The 15959-nt window shown below is 36.2% G+C and overlaps 1 protein-coding gene across 7 annotated transcripts in view; it reads right to left on the reverse strand.

Annotated features, from left to right (window-relative positions):
* Nucleotides 1-1007: 1007 nt before the first annotated feature.
* Nucleotides 1008-15959, reverse strand: part of PPM1B (protein phosphatase, Mg2+/Mn2+ dependent 1B) — a 93381-nt gene continuing 78429 nt past the window's right edge. For 3 of the 7 annotated variants that reach the window (XM_045981805.1, XM_045981803.1, XM_045981806.1), the window contains one exon: nt 14658-15730. In XM_045981805.1, coding sequence (XP_045837761.1) covers nt 15425-15730 — 306 coding nt within the window. In that variant the 3' untranslated portion in view covers nt 14658-15424. The other 4 variants (XM_045981807.1, XM_045981809.1, XM_045981808.1 and 1 more) reach the window with 4 other exon arrangements.

Below are 15959 nucleotides of genomic sequence, written 5' to 3' on the forward strand. Positions count from 1 at the left end.
ATTAAGTTTTAGGGACAATTACTTGCCTAACACCTGGGAAATGCAGGACTTCTGCAAGGAATGTAAGCTCTCCCGATATCCTTTATAACCTTGGAGAGATATGAGCTGATCAGTAAATTGCTACATCCTTACCTAACTGGTGTTGATTGACACCTTGGTCAACTTGTATCCTACTGACAGTTTTGGAGGCCTACTATAGGCCATTAATCTCAGATGTGTTTCATTCAATATGCAAGACTTACATATGAAACTCTGGGGTGATCAGAGAAAGAAAGCAAATAGATCTTACATGGCTCCAAAAACACCTCAGAAGGTTAATGAATATAATACAAGAAAACTTCAGAAGAAATGCAGGTCCTGCAAAGTAGATTAAACAAAACACCACCTACACGTGTGCGGGATGGGGGGGTGGATTACTTAAGAGCAGTAAAAATTGTTAACCTCTGAAGACTCACACCATACCAGGTGGGCGCCAGAAAAGCTCGTCCAACATCTGAAGAGTTGATAGATGAAGAGTATTCACGAGCACAAAGGAACGACCGCTCTGCTACTTACAAATGTTTAGCTCTGGGTTGTGTACTTCTGGAAAGACTTAACCAGAGTTTTTGCAGAAAAGGGGCTTGGATGGCAAAGACAATTAAAGCCATGACGTATGATGAATGAACTGGGGATGGAAAGAGTAAAGGCAGGGAGTCAACACGGTAGCTGCTGTCCAACGTTCGGTCTCGAGCTAATGAGACAAATGAAGGGAGGAAACAAAGACCGGACTGGGACGGGTAGAGTTGCCCAAGATGAAAGTAGATTCTGGTTCCTGGAGGGGCAGACCAGAGGCTGCTAAATGTGTTTGGTTTTGTTTTTTTTCCAATCTTGAGATTCCAAAAATATATACTTGAAGATCTGACCAGCTACAAAATCTATTACTCCATTTCTGAAGACCACAAAATGACAATTCTTCAGAACTACTATGTTAAAGCTTTTCAGAATTTGTGTTTAGCCACTTTTTCTCTCTCAAATGGACGTTTCTGTGTGTCTATGTGTGTGTTCACCTAGTTTTACTGATACAATTGAAACGTGTGTTGTTTTTGATGTGAAATCAGTCTAGAAAATGTAAATTTATTTTGCTCATGTTCAAGCAATCAGCATTGTATAAATTTTTCATGGTGCACTTCACTAGTAATAGTGCAGGACACTGTTACACTGTAATAGGGAATATTCTGTCTTACCTGCTATATTCATGCATGTTCCACCCTGAAAAAAGCAAAACACCCTAAAAAAATCATATATACAATACAAACATGGGTTATTGAAAGGAATTCCTTTTCAAAGACAATTTTACATAGCCAATTTTGTAGGTACATTTATGGTTTTATTTATATAATTTAGGTTACCCCTACCTGGAAATGTGTGGTATAGAATAAACTAACCAATTCCAACTCTGTCTTAAAGGTATGTCTTAGCACACTACACACGAGCTCTAGATATAACTTCTGCATAGCTGAGATCGCTATAAAACCATTTCAACATTCATTCTGAGATTATGCAAAACATCGCTAAGTCCATGGAACACAACAAAGAAATCTGCAACTCCACATACTGCATCACAGAATTATCCAGAAATCAAAACATGAATCTTTTCCTTGGTTCTCCCTAGAAGAAATGATCTACTGTCTTTCAAAAATTTTGCTATATTACTTCCTAGAATATTTATACCAGTTTTTCGGAAAAGCAGGAATTAAATTTGGCAGCAAGACCAAACATGGGTTACTTTTTTCTCATCATTCTTTCTTACCCCTTCCAGTCTTGGAATGGAAATACAATCTCTCAGGAAGGGAATGTGCGTTGTTGCCATATAAGTCTAGTCCTTGACTACTCTATCGTACAAGTTAACAAATGAAATTGTGATAAGAGGAACTTACTTAAGTGACATGCCATCAAAAATAAAGTACAGTTTTTTGGCCACTGGGAAAAAGTATTTACGAGAAAATGCTTGAGCTGGTTTCTCGTGTGGCCAAGATATCCATTACCTCCTATATTCTTAAGCACAAGTCTTTGACATCATCTAAATTAGTTTAAAAAGTGTCTAAGGGGGTTATTAAGATTTGTATGCACATTGAACAAACTGGAAATTTGTTCAGAATTTTCTGTTGACTGTGGACACTGAACCTCATTTCAGAGAGATCTGGATAGCACAAATACCAGAATCAAAGAAAGATGTTCTTACACAAACATTTAGAAACCCAGTAACCTCTCATTTAAATGGTGTTTTTAGGAGAAAGGAAATAATAATGGACAGATTAAAGCCTGCCTCTAACCGTGAGAACCCCTGGAATAAAACCAAAATACTGTCCCAAAGCCAGAGGTGTTTAATCACAGGGACAGAGAATATGATTTTTAAAGGTACAGGGGCAGTTTTTCTCTGCCTCCTCTAATGGGCTGTAAGATTACCTGTTCACAGCAGTATAAATAATACAATTACATAATGTTGGGTTTATTTTTCTTTCAGGTTAAAAAAAAAAAAAAAGAAAAACCTTCATGTCCTTGTACTTTTAGGGGCTTGGAAGGTCTGCCAGCCACTGCCTTTCTTGTCACCAGAGCCCTTGGCGGGTTTACAAATGGACATGCCCGAGACTGCCATCTGGTGGAAATGATAGAAATTAAAACGATTTTGTTTTAATTAAGTCAGTAGTCTACAAGTATGAACTAAAAACATATGGTTGGGGGGGATGATTCATTCATAACAGCAAAAAGAAATATAAAATAATAAGGAATTAACTGAATAAATGTGTCAAGCATATGGAGAAAACTATAAAACTTTACTGGGGGCATAAAAACACTCATATAAATAGATACAGCATTTTCTTGAATGGAGTTCTTCTCTGCCAAAGATACCAATGACACCCCCCCCCCCAAACTAATCTAAACATGTAACAATTCAACATTAGCAGGATTTTTATTCGGCAGGGAAACTTTGGCCGAATTAGTCAAAAGTTCATCTGAAGGAATAAACACTGATTTTTTGTTCAAATAGAGTAATAAGGGAGCACTTTCCCTACCAGATGGTAACATATATAATAAAACTATGATACTTTGATGACATACTGATACATAATACAAAGCAATGAAATAGAATGCCCATAAAAGTACAAGCATATACAAGAATATATAGTAAAAGGGCATTTTCAAATAAACGAGAAAAGACTGGCTTATGTATTAGCTGGTGTAAAGGGATAATGGAAAATATTACATTGGATTTATGCCACAGAGTAATAGCCCAAAATAAGTTTGACAAGTATTATCTATTTATAACCAAAAAAGTTGTAAAAGAAATTATATGTAAATATTTACTTACTCAGAATGTGAAAAGATTGTCTATGTATACAACTGAAGGTTGAGACTGTTAAAGAAAATAGTAAAATTCTAAAACTTGTGAAGTTTATTTACTGAAGTAATCTCTACACCCAACGTGCAGCTCGAACACAGGATCAAGAATCCCATGCTCTTCTGAGCCAGCCAGGTGCCCCAAATTCTAAAACTTCTGAATATAAATAACCAAGGGACACTTCTCAAAACTCATCAAATTAAACACCTAAGATTTCTGCAGTTTATTGTATATAATTTTACTCCAATTTTTCAAAAAAGTAAAGCAAAAAATAAACCCCACTATATTTGACTTCAGATTGCATATGGAGGATAATAGTGTCATTTTTTAGTATTTTTGACCAGAGAACTATCCAATACTCTTCAGAGTTATTTTAGCTCTCATGTCTGCCTTTCCAATCACAGCAGAAAGACTTTATTCTTACTGTAGGAAAAATTGACACAGAAACAAAGTTACTGTGTAAGAAAAAAGCACAGAAATAAAGTATCTGGGGTAAGATTTTTTTGGGAGGGGAAAAACCCATGTTATTGAGTTTGCAGTTTTTCAGGAATTAGGTCATTTCCATATTGTTAGATATCTTTTGTCCTTAGTCCCATCCCTCAATATCTTTATTTAAAAAGACAAATAATAAATAATAAAATAATTCACGGCTTATTTGAAAGAATGGTTGATGACTTAAATACACAAAGAGCTCTCACAAATCAATGAATAACTGTATTAGAAAATAAGCAATACACTGAATAGGCTTTAATAAAATATAAAAATCAGCCGAAATGTGAGAAAAAAATGTTCAATCTCACTAATAATCAAATAATTGAGAATTAAGAAAATATCATAAATTACAGTATTTTACCTACCAGTTTAGCAATGCACAATACTTAAAGAGAAAGCAAAAGACACATGCATTTTTGTATACTGTTGGGATTATTAATTGGTATCCTCTTCCCAAAAGGCAATTCAGGAACACTAAATTCACCCAGTTTCTGTATTTTTTTAAATTCAAAACTTTATAAAAAATTCGTACAGAAAATTACAGAGAAGAATATAAGATACCCTTACCCACCACCCAGATTTAACCAATGTTAACATTTTTGTTTGTTTTAGGGGGCGGGTTGAGGGATAGAAATAAAGATCTCACTTTGCAATGCCTCTGAATAAATGCTATCCTAAATCATTCCCGTGCATGTTTTATATCTATTATTTACTTATAAATTATGTATCATATTCCCTCATCCCTCAACTCTGAAGATTCCATTATTTTCTGTGCCACTCTTAATGCATGATTAAGAAAATGATAACTATAAAACTATTTTTAAGATTTTATTTGAGAGAGAATAAGCGAGAGAGAGAGAGCACAAGCAGGGGATGGGGAAGAAGCAGGCTCCCCGATGAGCAGAGAGCCTGACGTAGGCTGGATCCCAGGACCCTGAGATCAGAACATAAGCTGAAGGCAGACGCCTGACTGACTGAACCACCCAGGCGCCCTGAAATGATGCTTTAATAACACTTAGGATTCTTTTATACCAATTGTAATACAGTTGGGTTTGGTTTTAAGCAGGTCTTGAACTCAAGACCCTGAGATCAAGAGTCCTACACTCTACCAATTGAGTCAGCTGGGCGCCCCCTAACAGGCTAAGAGACTTTTTTTTTTTTTAAACAAATCTTGTCATTTCTGTTTTGCTTACACAGTAACTTTGCTTTTTTTTTTTTTTTAATATTTTATTTATTTGACAGAAATCACAACTAGGCAGAGAGGCAGGCAGAGAGAGAGGAGGAAGCAGGCTCCCCGTGGAGCAGAGAGCCCGATGAGGGGCTCGATCCCAGGACCCTGAGATCATGACCTGAGCTGAAGGCAGCGGCTTAATCCACTGAGCCACCCAGGCGCCCCAAAGATCAGGTTTTAAATAAAGACAGAATTGTTTTTGCGTTTGTCTCAGGCTCCAACATAGCAGGCAGGGCTCTATCGCTGGTCCAGCCGGCTTTGCAGGGACAGGCGAGGGGTCAGGGACGCTGTGCGGCCACACCAGCTTCACATGTAAATGAGCAACAGGAACAGCCATTTTCATAGGCAGGCCAAACAATTCTCAACACTAGGTGCCAAATTGGATGCAGGCTGCTAACAAGCAGAGTGTGGATTATTTGCTGTATTTTTCTTAAAAAGGAATGAAGTTTATGAAAGATGAAGGCAATGTACCTGCCAGGTAGGAGTATTTATGAAGCCACAGTGACTAAAATGGTGTAAATATTTTACAGCATTAGACAAAAACAATAAACAGAATGGAGAGATGAGAAATGGATGACATATGTCAGAAATTGGTGTGCAACAGGCTGGCAGGATGTTGGCAACAATTCGCTAGCAGAATGCAAAAAATTAGATCCCGACTCCATACGGTTAACACCAGTAAATTCAAGATGGATTAAAATCCCAATATAGGGGCGCCTGGGTGGCTCAGTGGGTTAAGCCGCTGCCTTCGGCTCAGGTCATGATCTCAGGGTCCTGGGATCGAGTCCCGCATCGGGCTCTCTGCTCGGCGGAGAGCCTGCTTCCCTTCCTCTCTCTCTGCCTGCCTCTCTTGTGATTTCTCTCCGTCAAATAAATAAATAAATAATCTTTAAAAAAAAAAAATCCCAATATATTCTGCATTTGAGAGGTAGGATGAAGACTTGAAAACTACTGGAAGACTATATGAACTTGAGATGGCAAGGATTCTTCGAACAAGACAGGAGTACAAACCACAGAAGACTGATAAGTAAAAAAAGGCCCCATAAGCGAAGTATTTAAAAATAAAAGGCTATGTTTTGCAACACACATAAACAAAGGATTAGTATCCAGACTATACATAAAAAACTACAAACGAAAAGGGTTGGAAAACCAAAATAAGCAAAGGATATGAGCAATCATTTCAGAGAAAATTCAAATGGCCACATAGAGAGGTTTGCCTCACATGTAACTAGATATACAAATTAAAACAAACGATTTCACGGTCACATAACCAGCAAATTTAAAGTCTGACACTATCAGCGTTAACTGAGAATGGAGACAGACAGAAAAACAGGAATTTCTGTAGATTTCTAGTGGAAGTGAAAACTAGTATACCTTTAGGACAATGCATTTGCAATATTAACTTGAAGGTATGCATACCTAATAACCTAGTTAATTTTATTTCTAGGCACGTGCTCAAGGGACACATGCCAGGAAGCCCACTGTATCAGTTTTTTTTAGTAAAGAGTTTTTTTTAGTAAAGAGTTAAGGATCATCTAAGTATCCCTCAATGGGGAAAATGGTTACATTGTGGTACAGTCATACAAAGGAATATACCAGTTTTTGTTTAACCATTAGCTTGTTTTATAGAACACGGGATGTAGAGGCAATAATGTGAGCAGATAAATTCAAACCTGAGGCTGGGAACAACATCCTTTCCTCCCCATAATACCCCCAGCCAAATCAAAACAAAACGGTTGATGTGTTGGGGAGGGGGTAATGAAATGGCTGACCCCTTGTGGTGGGTGGTACCTGCCTCTTGCTGCAACTTCATTCCCACCTTCTGAATAGGTAAATCTTAACTTTTGGAGAGATCACACAAATCAAAACCTGTAAATATCATTCACAGCTCAGCCAACATTCTACTAAGTTTCCTTCCTTGTAACAGAGTTTACTGTTTAGTTTCATTCTCAAGTCGCATATATACTCTCTGAGCCTAGTGATCTTTAAACTTTCCAATGTCATTAAACCTTTACTCAAATCAATTCTTAGATGGAGTCCCAAGAAATAACATAGAAAAAAGCAGAACTGCTCCTGAGGTTGAAAAATGGTACCCTTGTAATTATAACATTTTAGGGAGTTTGAAATACATGAAAATTCTTAAGACTATGAAGATTATTTTGGAGTATATATAATTTTGAAATGTGAACACTTCCTGAAATGTTTTTACATTCCTAAAGAACCTGTAATTCCAGGATTAATAAAATCCAGTTACAACAGGATCAAAGTTCTAGAACACTGATTGCCAGTCTTACCTAAGATCAGTTTCAATAGCAAATATTAAATATTTAAAATTGCTTAGACGATGCTTACTCATAAGCAAAAATCTCATGAAAATAAACTTCACAGTCCCCTGAATCATGTCACTGTGGAACTCTGCCAAAATAAATTGCACCTCATGTCTTCAAGACTTAATAATGAGACAAACTCCTCTGCATAGTGAGTGCACAAGTGAAAATAAGCACAAATGACCCAGGAGAGGGAAAGAAGGTATGAGACCCCTACATCAAGAGTAGTTCTTGGATCGTACTGGTACTCGCACCTCAAATACATGCCCGAGTATTTTCATTAGAAGTAAATATTATGTAAAATATTAAATAAAAAATAGAAAATAAATGTAAAATACATTTGTTGTACAGATCTAGTTTCTCAAGAAATCACTATTGCCATTATAGACTAGGGTTATTAATCAAGGGGGAAAAAAATCCCAAAACTTGGACTCCACCCATATTTGAAAGGTATGGTGTTTTGACCCACTAGAGTTGTAGGTATAAGGGATAGAAGGGTAACTAACCTCCTAATACCAAGATTACGTACCCCTCATTCCTGAACTAGAAGAGCAAACCATCACTTAGATTTGAACAGGAAACCATGTATTTAGTCAATAGAAGTGTTTGCCAGGAAGAATAAAACTAAAACAAAATTAGGGGCAGGAAAGAAGAGACCACAGCCAGGAAAACCAGCAAGAAGAGAACCAGCACTGATGTGGTCACAGCCTGAAAAGAAACTTATTCTGTATTAGTAGCTACCCTGGTTTATTTCTAGACCACAAGTAACAAACATAATCCAAAACAATGAGCAAAAATAAACACCTGCTCAGCATTTTCATTAAAGCTTACAGAAAAATTACCAAAATTGAATAGGAAAAAAAAAAAAACAAAACTTAGAGCAACTGAATGAACATAGACAACAATGCAAAATAAATCATCATAATCCCCACCAACAATTTATTTGCAAAAGCAAGTAACTGCAAACTGCTTTGAGATAACTTAAATTCTGGTCATAATGATTGTTACATTAGTATTTCACTGTCTTACAAATGCAATGGATTTTGTACATTTGTGTTAATATGTGAAAAAAAATCACAATATCCAATCCCTTAGTATTTAGCCACCCAAAACAAACTATGTTCTAAAATCTTTAACAAATGCTTTCCCTTACTAGTTAAACCAGATTATCTTCAAGACACAAAGGCAACTTAGAAGAGAATATGTGAATTTGAGAAGTCACTGAAAAACGGGATCTAAATTCAAGACAAGAAAGTATGATTTGGCCAGCAAAAGAAATTCAGTGGACAAGTTCTGGTTAATTTCCGTGATTGAAGCTGAGTAAAAACTCAGTTTAATTCCAGCAACATAGATCAATGCTCTGGTTTGACTGTATACTTTCCCATATCTGGAAAACACACACATTTGTCTTCTGATCAATTTGTCTGAAAACAAAAATGCCATTCATAACAACAAAATACGTATTTCCTTATTAAGGCATTGTCTCATTCCATCAGATATTTCAGGTAGTTTAGTTTGGAATATCAACTAGTAATACTCTAATTTCTGACTCATATGTTGGGCTAATATTATAGAAACATCTCTCCTCAACTGATACCATCTAAAACCTGGTCATTAAAAGACTTTTTTTTTTTTTAAGATTTTATTTATTTATTTGTCAGAGAGACAGGCACAGCGAGGGAGGGAACACAAGCAGGGGGAGTGAGAGAGGGAGAAGCAGGCTTCCTGTGGAGCAAGCAGCCAGATGTGGGGCTCGATCCCAGAATGCTAGGACGCTAGGACCATGACCCGAGCTGAAGGCAGGCGCTTAGCGACTGAGCCACCCAGGCACCCCATTAAAAGACATTTTGAAGACGGACTAGGAAAATAAAACAAAACAAAAAAACCTCAGAGGGTATGACAGCACCATCTCTTTTCCCCTAGGGAGACTGATTATTATACGGAAACTTTATCTGGGTTTTAAATTTTGCTACAGTTTCTTATGAAGACCAAGTGCCTAGTCATATGACTAGAAAGCCCACCAAGCACTATGAAAAGACATCAAAACCCAACTGAATGCCCCACACCTGGAAAACAAAACAAAACAAAACAAAACAAAACTGACTTAAGGACTTAGGGAGAATTCAGAGTGGCAATCGCTTTTAACTAGACACATTTAAAACAAAAAGTTCAAGTGTCTTAAGTAAATATTTTAATTACCAAGCCTCATAAGTGGGCAAGAAACATGAAACAGAAATTAGGAATGTTTTTTTTAAATGCCTCCAAGGCAACTTTACTCAACTCTGTTCAATGTTCTGAAAATTGAAAATCTAATAGAAAAACTTCAACATAAAAGCCCTGACCCATTTAATGGTCATTAAAAAAAGAAAAGTCCTATCTTTATCTGGCCAACCCCATGTGACATCTCATTTGTGGCAAAATGATTTTATTTCAAGTAACACCAACTCACAGTCATTGAAGACATCTTGAAAGACTGAAGTGATCTGCATATATGCAATATGAAAACCGAACTCTTTTGTTCAGCTTAACCTCAAAACAGGAGTTTCCCAAGTTGAAGCCCATCATAGGAATTTTCTGACAAAATACAAAATTAAAGATTCCACCTTCTTCTTTTTTTTTTTTTTTTAATTTATTTGACAGACAGAGATCACAAGTAGGCAGAGAGGCAGGCAGAGAGAGAGGAGGAAGCAGGCTCCCCACAGAGCAGAGAGCCCGACGCCAGAGCTCGATCCCAGGATCCTGGGATCATGACCTGAGCCGAAGGCAGAGGCTTTAACCCACTGAGCCACCCAGGCGCCCTCGTCTTCCTAAGCAGAACAGTGACCACAGTCACCATCTTCCCCCATTTGAATTTTATGTGAGATCGACAAGTTAAGATTCACTTAGTAGGGCACTGTGATGTCTGGAGTAAATGAACACATGACACAGCCATCCCAACAGACAGAGCAGCAACTGTGAAAGGCTGGGGGTGCCATGGAACCTTTCCAGGAGGTCTATAAGATCCGAACTATTTCTAATACTTACTCTTTTTCAACCCACTGATGCTTGCACTGACGGTGCAAAAGAAACAGGAGGTAAAACTGCAGGTACCTCGGTGGGAATCAATACAGACAACAAACTCATTAGCTGCTACTGTATCTTCATGCCGCACTCAGAGAAAAGGAAGGGGGAAAGCCAGTTTCAGGGGACTGCCCTCGGTGAGGCAGTAGGAATTTTTATTACACCTCTACCCTGGAGTACACATCTTTTTAATATCCTAAACGATGACACGCGAAGCACCTGCTTCTTTCTACAGCACGTCGACGTGTGATGGCTGTCGCTTCTGCTAGTGAGCTGTGCGTGGAACCAGCTGCTTCCGAGCGCCATTTCTACTTGAAAGAATGACTGACAGACTATGGTGAATCAGCAGACATTTTCTCGAGAGCAAATGAAATCAGCCTGTCACTCAAGGAAAACGACTGACAGTATTTGGTGCCAGAGACAAAAACGTCACCTTTCAAATGAAAATCAGAATTCTGAAAAATCTGTATCCATTGCCATGAGCTTGACAGTTTCCCAAGACTTAAAATATTTTTTCTAGTGAGATGTGTTATATTAAGAAAAAAATTTTAAACACTGCATAATAACATGTCAATATTCAGAAGAACCATGTAATTCAACGAACTTGTATTTTCCAAAAGATGATTCCATGATGTTACCAAATCATGCCAAAGTAGGACATCCATTCAAAACTCCCAACAAGATGGATCAGATGGGTTTTAGTGTAAGAGTACAAAGTGGACTGATAGTTTCAGACTTCACACTGCCAGACCTAACCTTCAAGAAACTACCAGTTCCGAAGTTCTGATCATGAATCAAACAGAATAATCACGATTATCTGAAACTATTAAAATACTCTTTTCCAAATACACACATTTGTGTGAGGCCAGATTTCTTCGTATACTTCCAACAAAGCGCCACATTTGCAACAAAATGAATGCACAATCATATAGGAGAATCCAGCCCAACATTAAAGGGTCTTACAAAAACGAAAACCAGCGCAACTTCTCACACTAAATTTTTTAGAATTGGAAAATAATTGTTTTTCAAAAAAACAATGGTACTTATGTTACCAGGCAATGGTTTCATTTTTTAATAAAGTAGTATGTAAAATTTCTTGGCTTTAATTTCTAATGTGATAAATAACATAAATAAAATAAAAACCCATAAAAGCAAAGTTCTTTGGCATCTTTAACCTTTAAAAATATAAACTGAAAAAAATATATATAAATGGGTATTTGAAAGCCGCTAGACTAGAAAATGCAGATTAGTAAAGACTGAGTTCCATTTTTTTCTTGGCTAATTCACACATTATTTGTATTTCAAGGGTCACTAAACCACCTGAAACAGGTTTTTTGAAAGGGGGGTGCTGGAGTGAAGAGGGGGTTAATTAGTACTGTCTTATACAGTTTTGTTAATTCCTCTTTGGAATTACAATTCACCTACATGGTTTTGTATGAAAAATCTCACAATAAATATCCCAACTATGTAAAATGTTTAAAACTTACATTCAAGACTGGATTTTACTTTTAAAACATACCAAATAGTAATATGTCACGCTGTTTTTATCAATTCTTTATTTAGGTAACAAGTTGGTTATGTTCACTGCATTGTATGAAACATCACAATATCATACTGGAAAGGTACTATCAGTACAGGGTTGGACCAGAGTGGACAGTATGAACAATAAACCATTTTGCATTCTTCATTCCCTATCTTTTTACAACCCCCCGAACCCAGTAAAGGGACAGATAGCTTTTAACATCATCATGTAAAGCACTTTAACTTACAAGGCTAAAATCTAAAGAATAAATAAAATATATTGTGGCAATAATTCCTTTTAGACCAAAAATCAGGTGCACAATAAATCAAATGATCAGGAAAGCTGTCTGTATTCAAATGTGTGGCTCTCCAGAAACAGCTTCAGGAAAATGTTACAGAACATATCATGAATTCCATTTCACACAGGACCAGATGATGACTCATTTTTTAACTATACACAAGGGCAATTACATCCTGCTGAAACACAATTTAAACATATAGGAAGATGTTTACAAAGCATCCACAACATGTAAACCATGTACAAATGGATACATTCATTGCTTCTCCTACCCCAATAGCTTCTTTTCGATAAGTATTTTACTCTTCATGTTCAGCATTCATTGGATTTACTACATGCAAAACTCAGAAAGAATTCAAGAATTCAAGGTTATTGTAAAAATAGAATTAAAATAATAATCTTCAAGTACCTTAAGTGACAGCCACTCTGTACCGTGCCCAATGTTATAAAATGAAAGGTTACTGAACCCATGAAAATATCTCTGTAATATTTCCTTAGATCTAAAATAGATAATTTTAAATGTATTTATAGTCATTTCAATGTGATATTCTGAGCTTTTAAAATAACGTAAACAATTAAAAATTATACCAAATTACACACAAAACTTGTATCTTAAAAGCTGAAAAATTAAAACTATAGAAACCCGCATGTAAAACAAAATCACAATTTACATTATAAAGGCAAATCTCATCATTTAAAAAAATTTGCAGCAGTGAGATGTCAAAGCAAATTATAAATAGCCATAAATTAATCCATTTGGTTTCAGACGATTTGCTAGTGAGAGCTGAAGGATGTAGTAGGTACATGCATAAAATTTGTAAGGGCTTATAATATTATTGCCAAATACACTTTATCTTGAAAAGCAGGCAATGTTACAATTTGGACATTATTGGAGAACCCAGTTTGGTAATACAGGTAAAATTAGAAAAAAAATTAAATAACAATTAATAATAAATATATGTCCTATAGTAAATTGCTCAAAGGAAATTTCAAGCCACAGAGCTGCAAAAGGCTTCCAACTTGGTGAACTGAGAAAGGAACATCCCATACAATTCTTTACTCTTACATGCTTATATGTTGTGTGTCTTGTCTAAAAAACAAAAAACAAAAACAAAAACATAATGTATCTTCAGAGTACGGCTAACTATATTCCCATGCACCTCAGGCAAAGTTTGTTATTTGTGGTGAAATAACTCCGTTGGTTCCTAGGGCCCAAAGTTCAAATACAGATGTAACCAGTATGCCTGAGGTCGGCAAAAAATACTGTAGAACAGGCAATGCTACAAGTGGCAATTATTAGAAAACACAAATATGAACAAATGATGGGAAATGCTAATGATTTTCTGCTCATATCACAAAACGGTGGGAATCCACAAGAATATTTTTCCCTTGTATTGAAGAAAATTGTGATTAAAAGTTTTTTTTTCCCCCAATTTTCAGAATCAAAAGCATTTTAGAAGGTTTATAAGGCTACCATGGGTCTTCTAGATCTCCAGCACCCTACAGGAAGAGAAAAGGAAGAATATTATTATTATTTACCTCCACCACTGCCAGGTTGGATTGAATTTCAAAAGAAAACAAAATTAGATGAACAAATTACCTTCCTTTCTCTGTACGAAAAGGCACTTTTACAGAGAGGTGTGGGTAGTGCATACTGTGTGTATACACATGGGTCTATCTAATACAGATAGGTAAGTGGTTGGGGTTTTTTCCTTCCCTCTCCACCAAATGCCTTCCTCTTTCTCAAATCACTTAAAAATATTCTGGCATTGGAAAAATAGATCAAAAACATCAGCTACATCCGAAGATCCAAAGTTTCAACTTAAGGCACCGGAAGCAAGTTTAGATACATGATAAATAAAAACATGATGAAGAAAAGTTGTATGTTCTACATTCACAAAATACTTGTTTTAGGAAATATTTTCCCATGTGACTGATAGCCACCTGCATCTTAAAAACCTATCTTAACAAAAGCAAAACTCATATCCACCACTATTTAAAATATCCTATAATTCTTGCATTTCTTAGTGTCTGATGAATACTTAGAGCAAAGCAAAGAGGACAGTCTCACATTCTGTAAAGCGTTCATCATGATAACTCAGACATGTCTATGTGTGTCCACACTGGCCAAAAATTAATATTCTGTATCAAAAAAAGGGGATAAGAAACAGAATGGATTTGAGTAAGCAAGACTTCTCAAAATGTTTTCTTTTAGTTAACGACAAAAGCCAAGCCAAAAGTTCTCTAAATTTTCTACCAGTACAAAAGAATTTCTATGAGGTATTTTTCCAATATACCAAACCTGATTGTTTAAAAACTTTTTTAATTTAAAAATAAGTACAACATGCATAGATTATTCCACATCACATGCTTTATTTGGACTTGAACACTTATAATTTCATTCTAAACACTTGGTTGACATACATTTTGATGTATGTAGTTAGGCTATACAGAATATACAAACCAAAGCTGCATCAATAATACATAGGTTTTTCAAAAATTAGGTTTCAATAAAGAATACAGAGAAAGGAAAAACAACCACACATCCAACAGCTCAGAACGTCTAAAAATAAAAACTACAGAGATGTAAAATATAAACAAGTCAAAGAACACACAAATTATCATCCTTGGGGGGAAAAAAAATTACAGGCCAGAATCTGCCATTCTTTGAAGAACTAAAATCGCTAAAGAAAACACAAATTTATTACAAAGCTAACTATGAGTGTACTGATATGTAAAATAATGAGAAGCAGTAGAATTCTACAATTACAAGCTTTTCCACAATATAATGTCATCTTGCTTATCAGTAAGTAATCTCTAATCCTATCTAGTATGAAGTTAACTACTGATCTGAACAACTAGTAGCCTCATTTCTGGCATACAATATGAAATGACATATAATTTTATTGAATTCCAAGTACTATAAATAGCCCATTTTAAACTATCTGATAAAGGTGTATGCAAAGGCCTTCTTAAAAAAACAAGGCTATATGAGTGTAATAAAACTAGTTTACCAAGATTCAAATAACAAAACGGTTCTATAAATGCATACATCATACTTCCTAAGTAAAAACCAGCAAATCAAAAGATCACAAAAATATTACCACGAAGTCAAGTCATATTTGTTCACCACTCATCTTTGTCCCTGCATCTTCATGATAGCTGTCTAATTCAGCAAGAGCACTGTTTGATTCAGTACGGCTTGCCTGCATTGTCACTGGGCTTCCAGCATCACTGTTCGAAGAAGTAGCTGTGGCCGCTGGGTCAGCAGGGCTTTCTTCTCCCTCTACTTTAGCTAGCCTGTAACTAGTCAGCATCTCCTCCAGAAGTTGTCGGTAGTTTCCCCTATGATTAATTCTCATTTGCCTGAGAGCTTCCACCAATTTTCCCTGTGATCCACTTTCCTCTGCTTCCTCGGAGGCCTTTTGTTAAGATTCAAGACCCCAGTGTCAGTAGACAAACGAGGCTGTCACATGTACGTCATAACATCATCACAGCAAAACACTCATTTCTCTACCACGAGTCAGAGAGTCTAAGCATGAGAACATTTTTAAATAAGTATCAAGTCTTACTTGTGTCAATAAAATTTCCACTTGAAATATCAAGTTAATTTCAGCAAATTACCATGAACTAGTTTACATCTTATTCACA

The sequence above is a fragment of the Meles meles genome, chromosome 16, assembly GCF_922984935.1.
Source record: "Meles meles chromosome 16, mMelMel3.1 paternal haplotype, whole genome shotgun sequence".
Lineage (NCBI taxonomy): Eukaryota > Metazoa > Chordata > Mammalia > Carnivora > Mustelidae > Meles > Meles meles.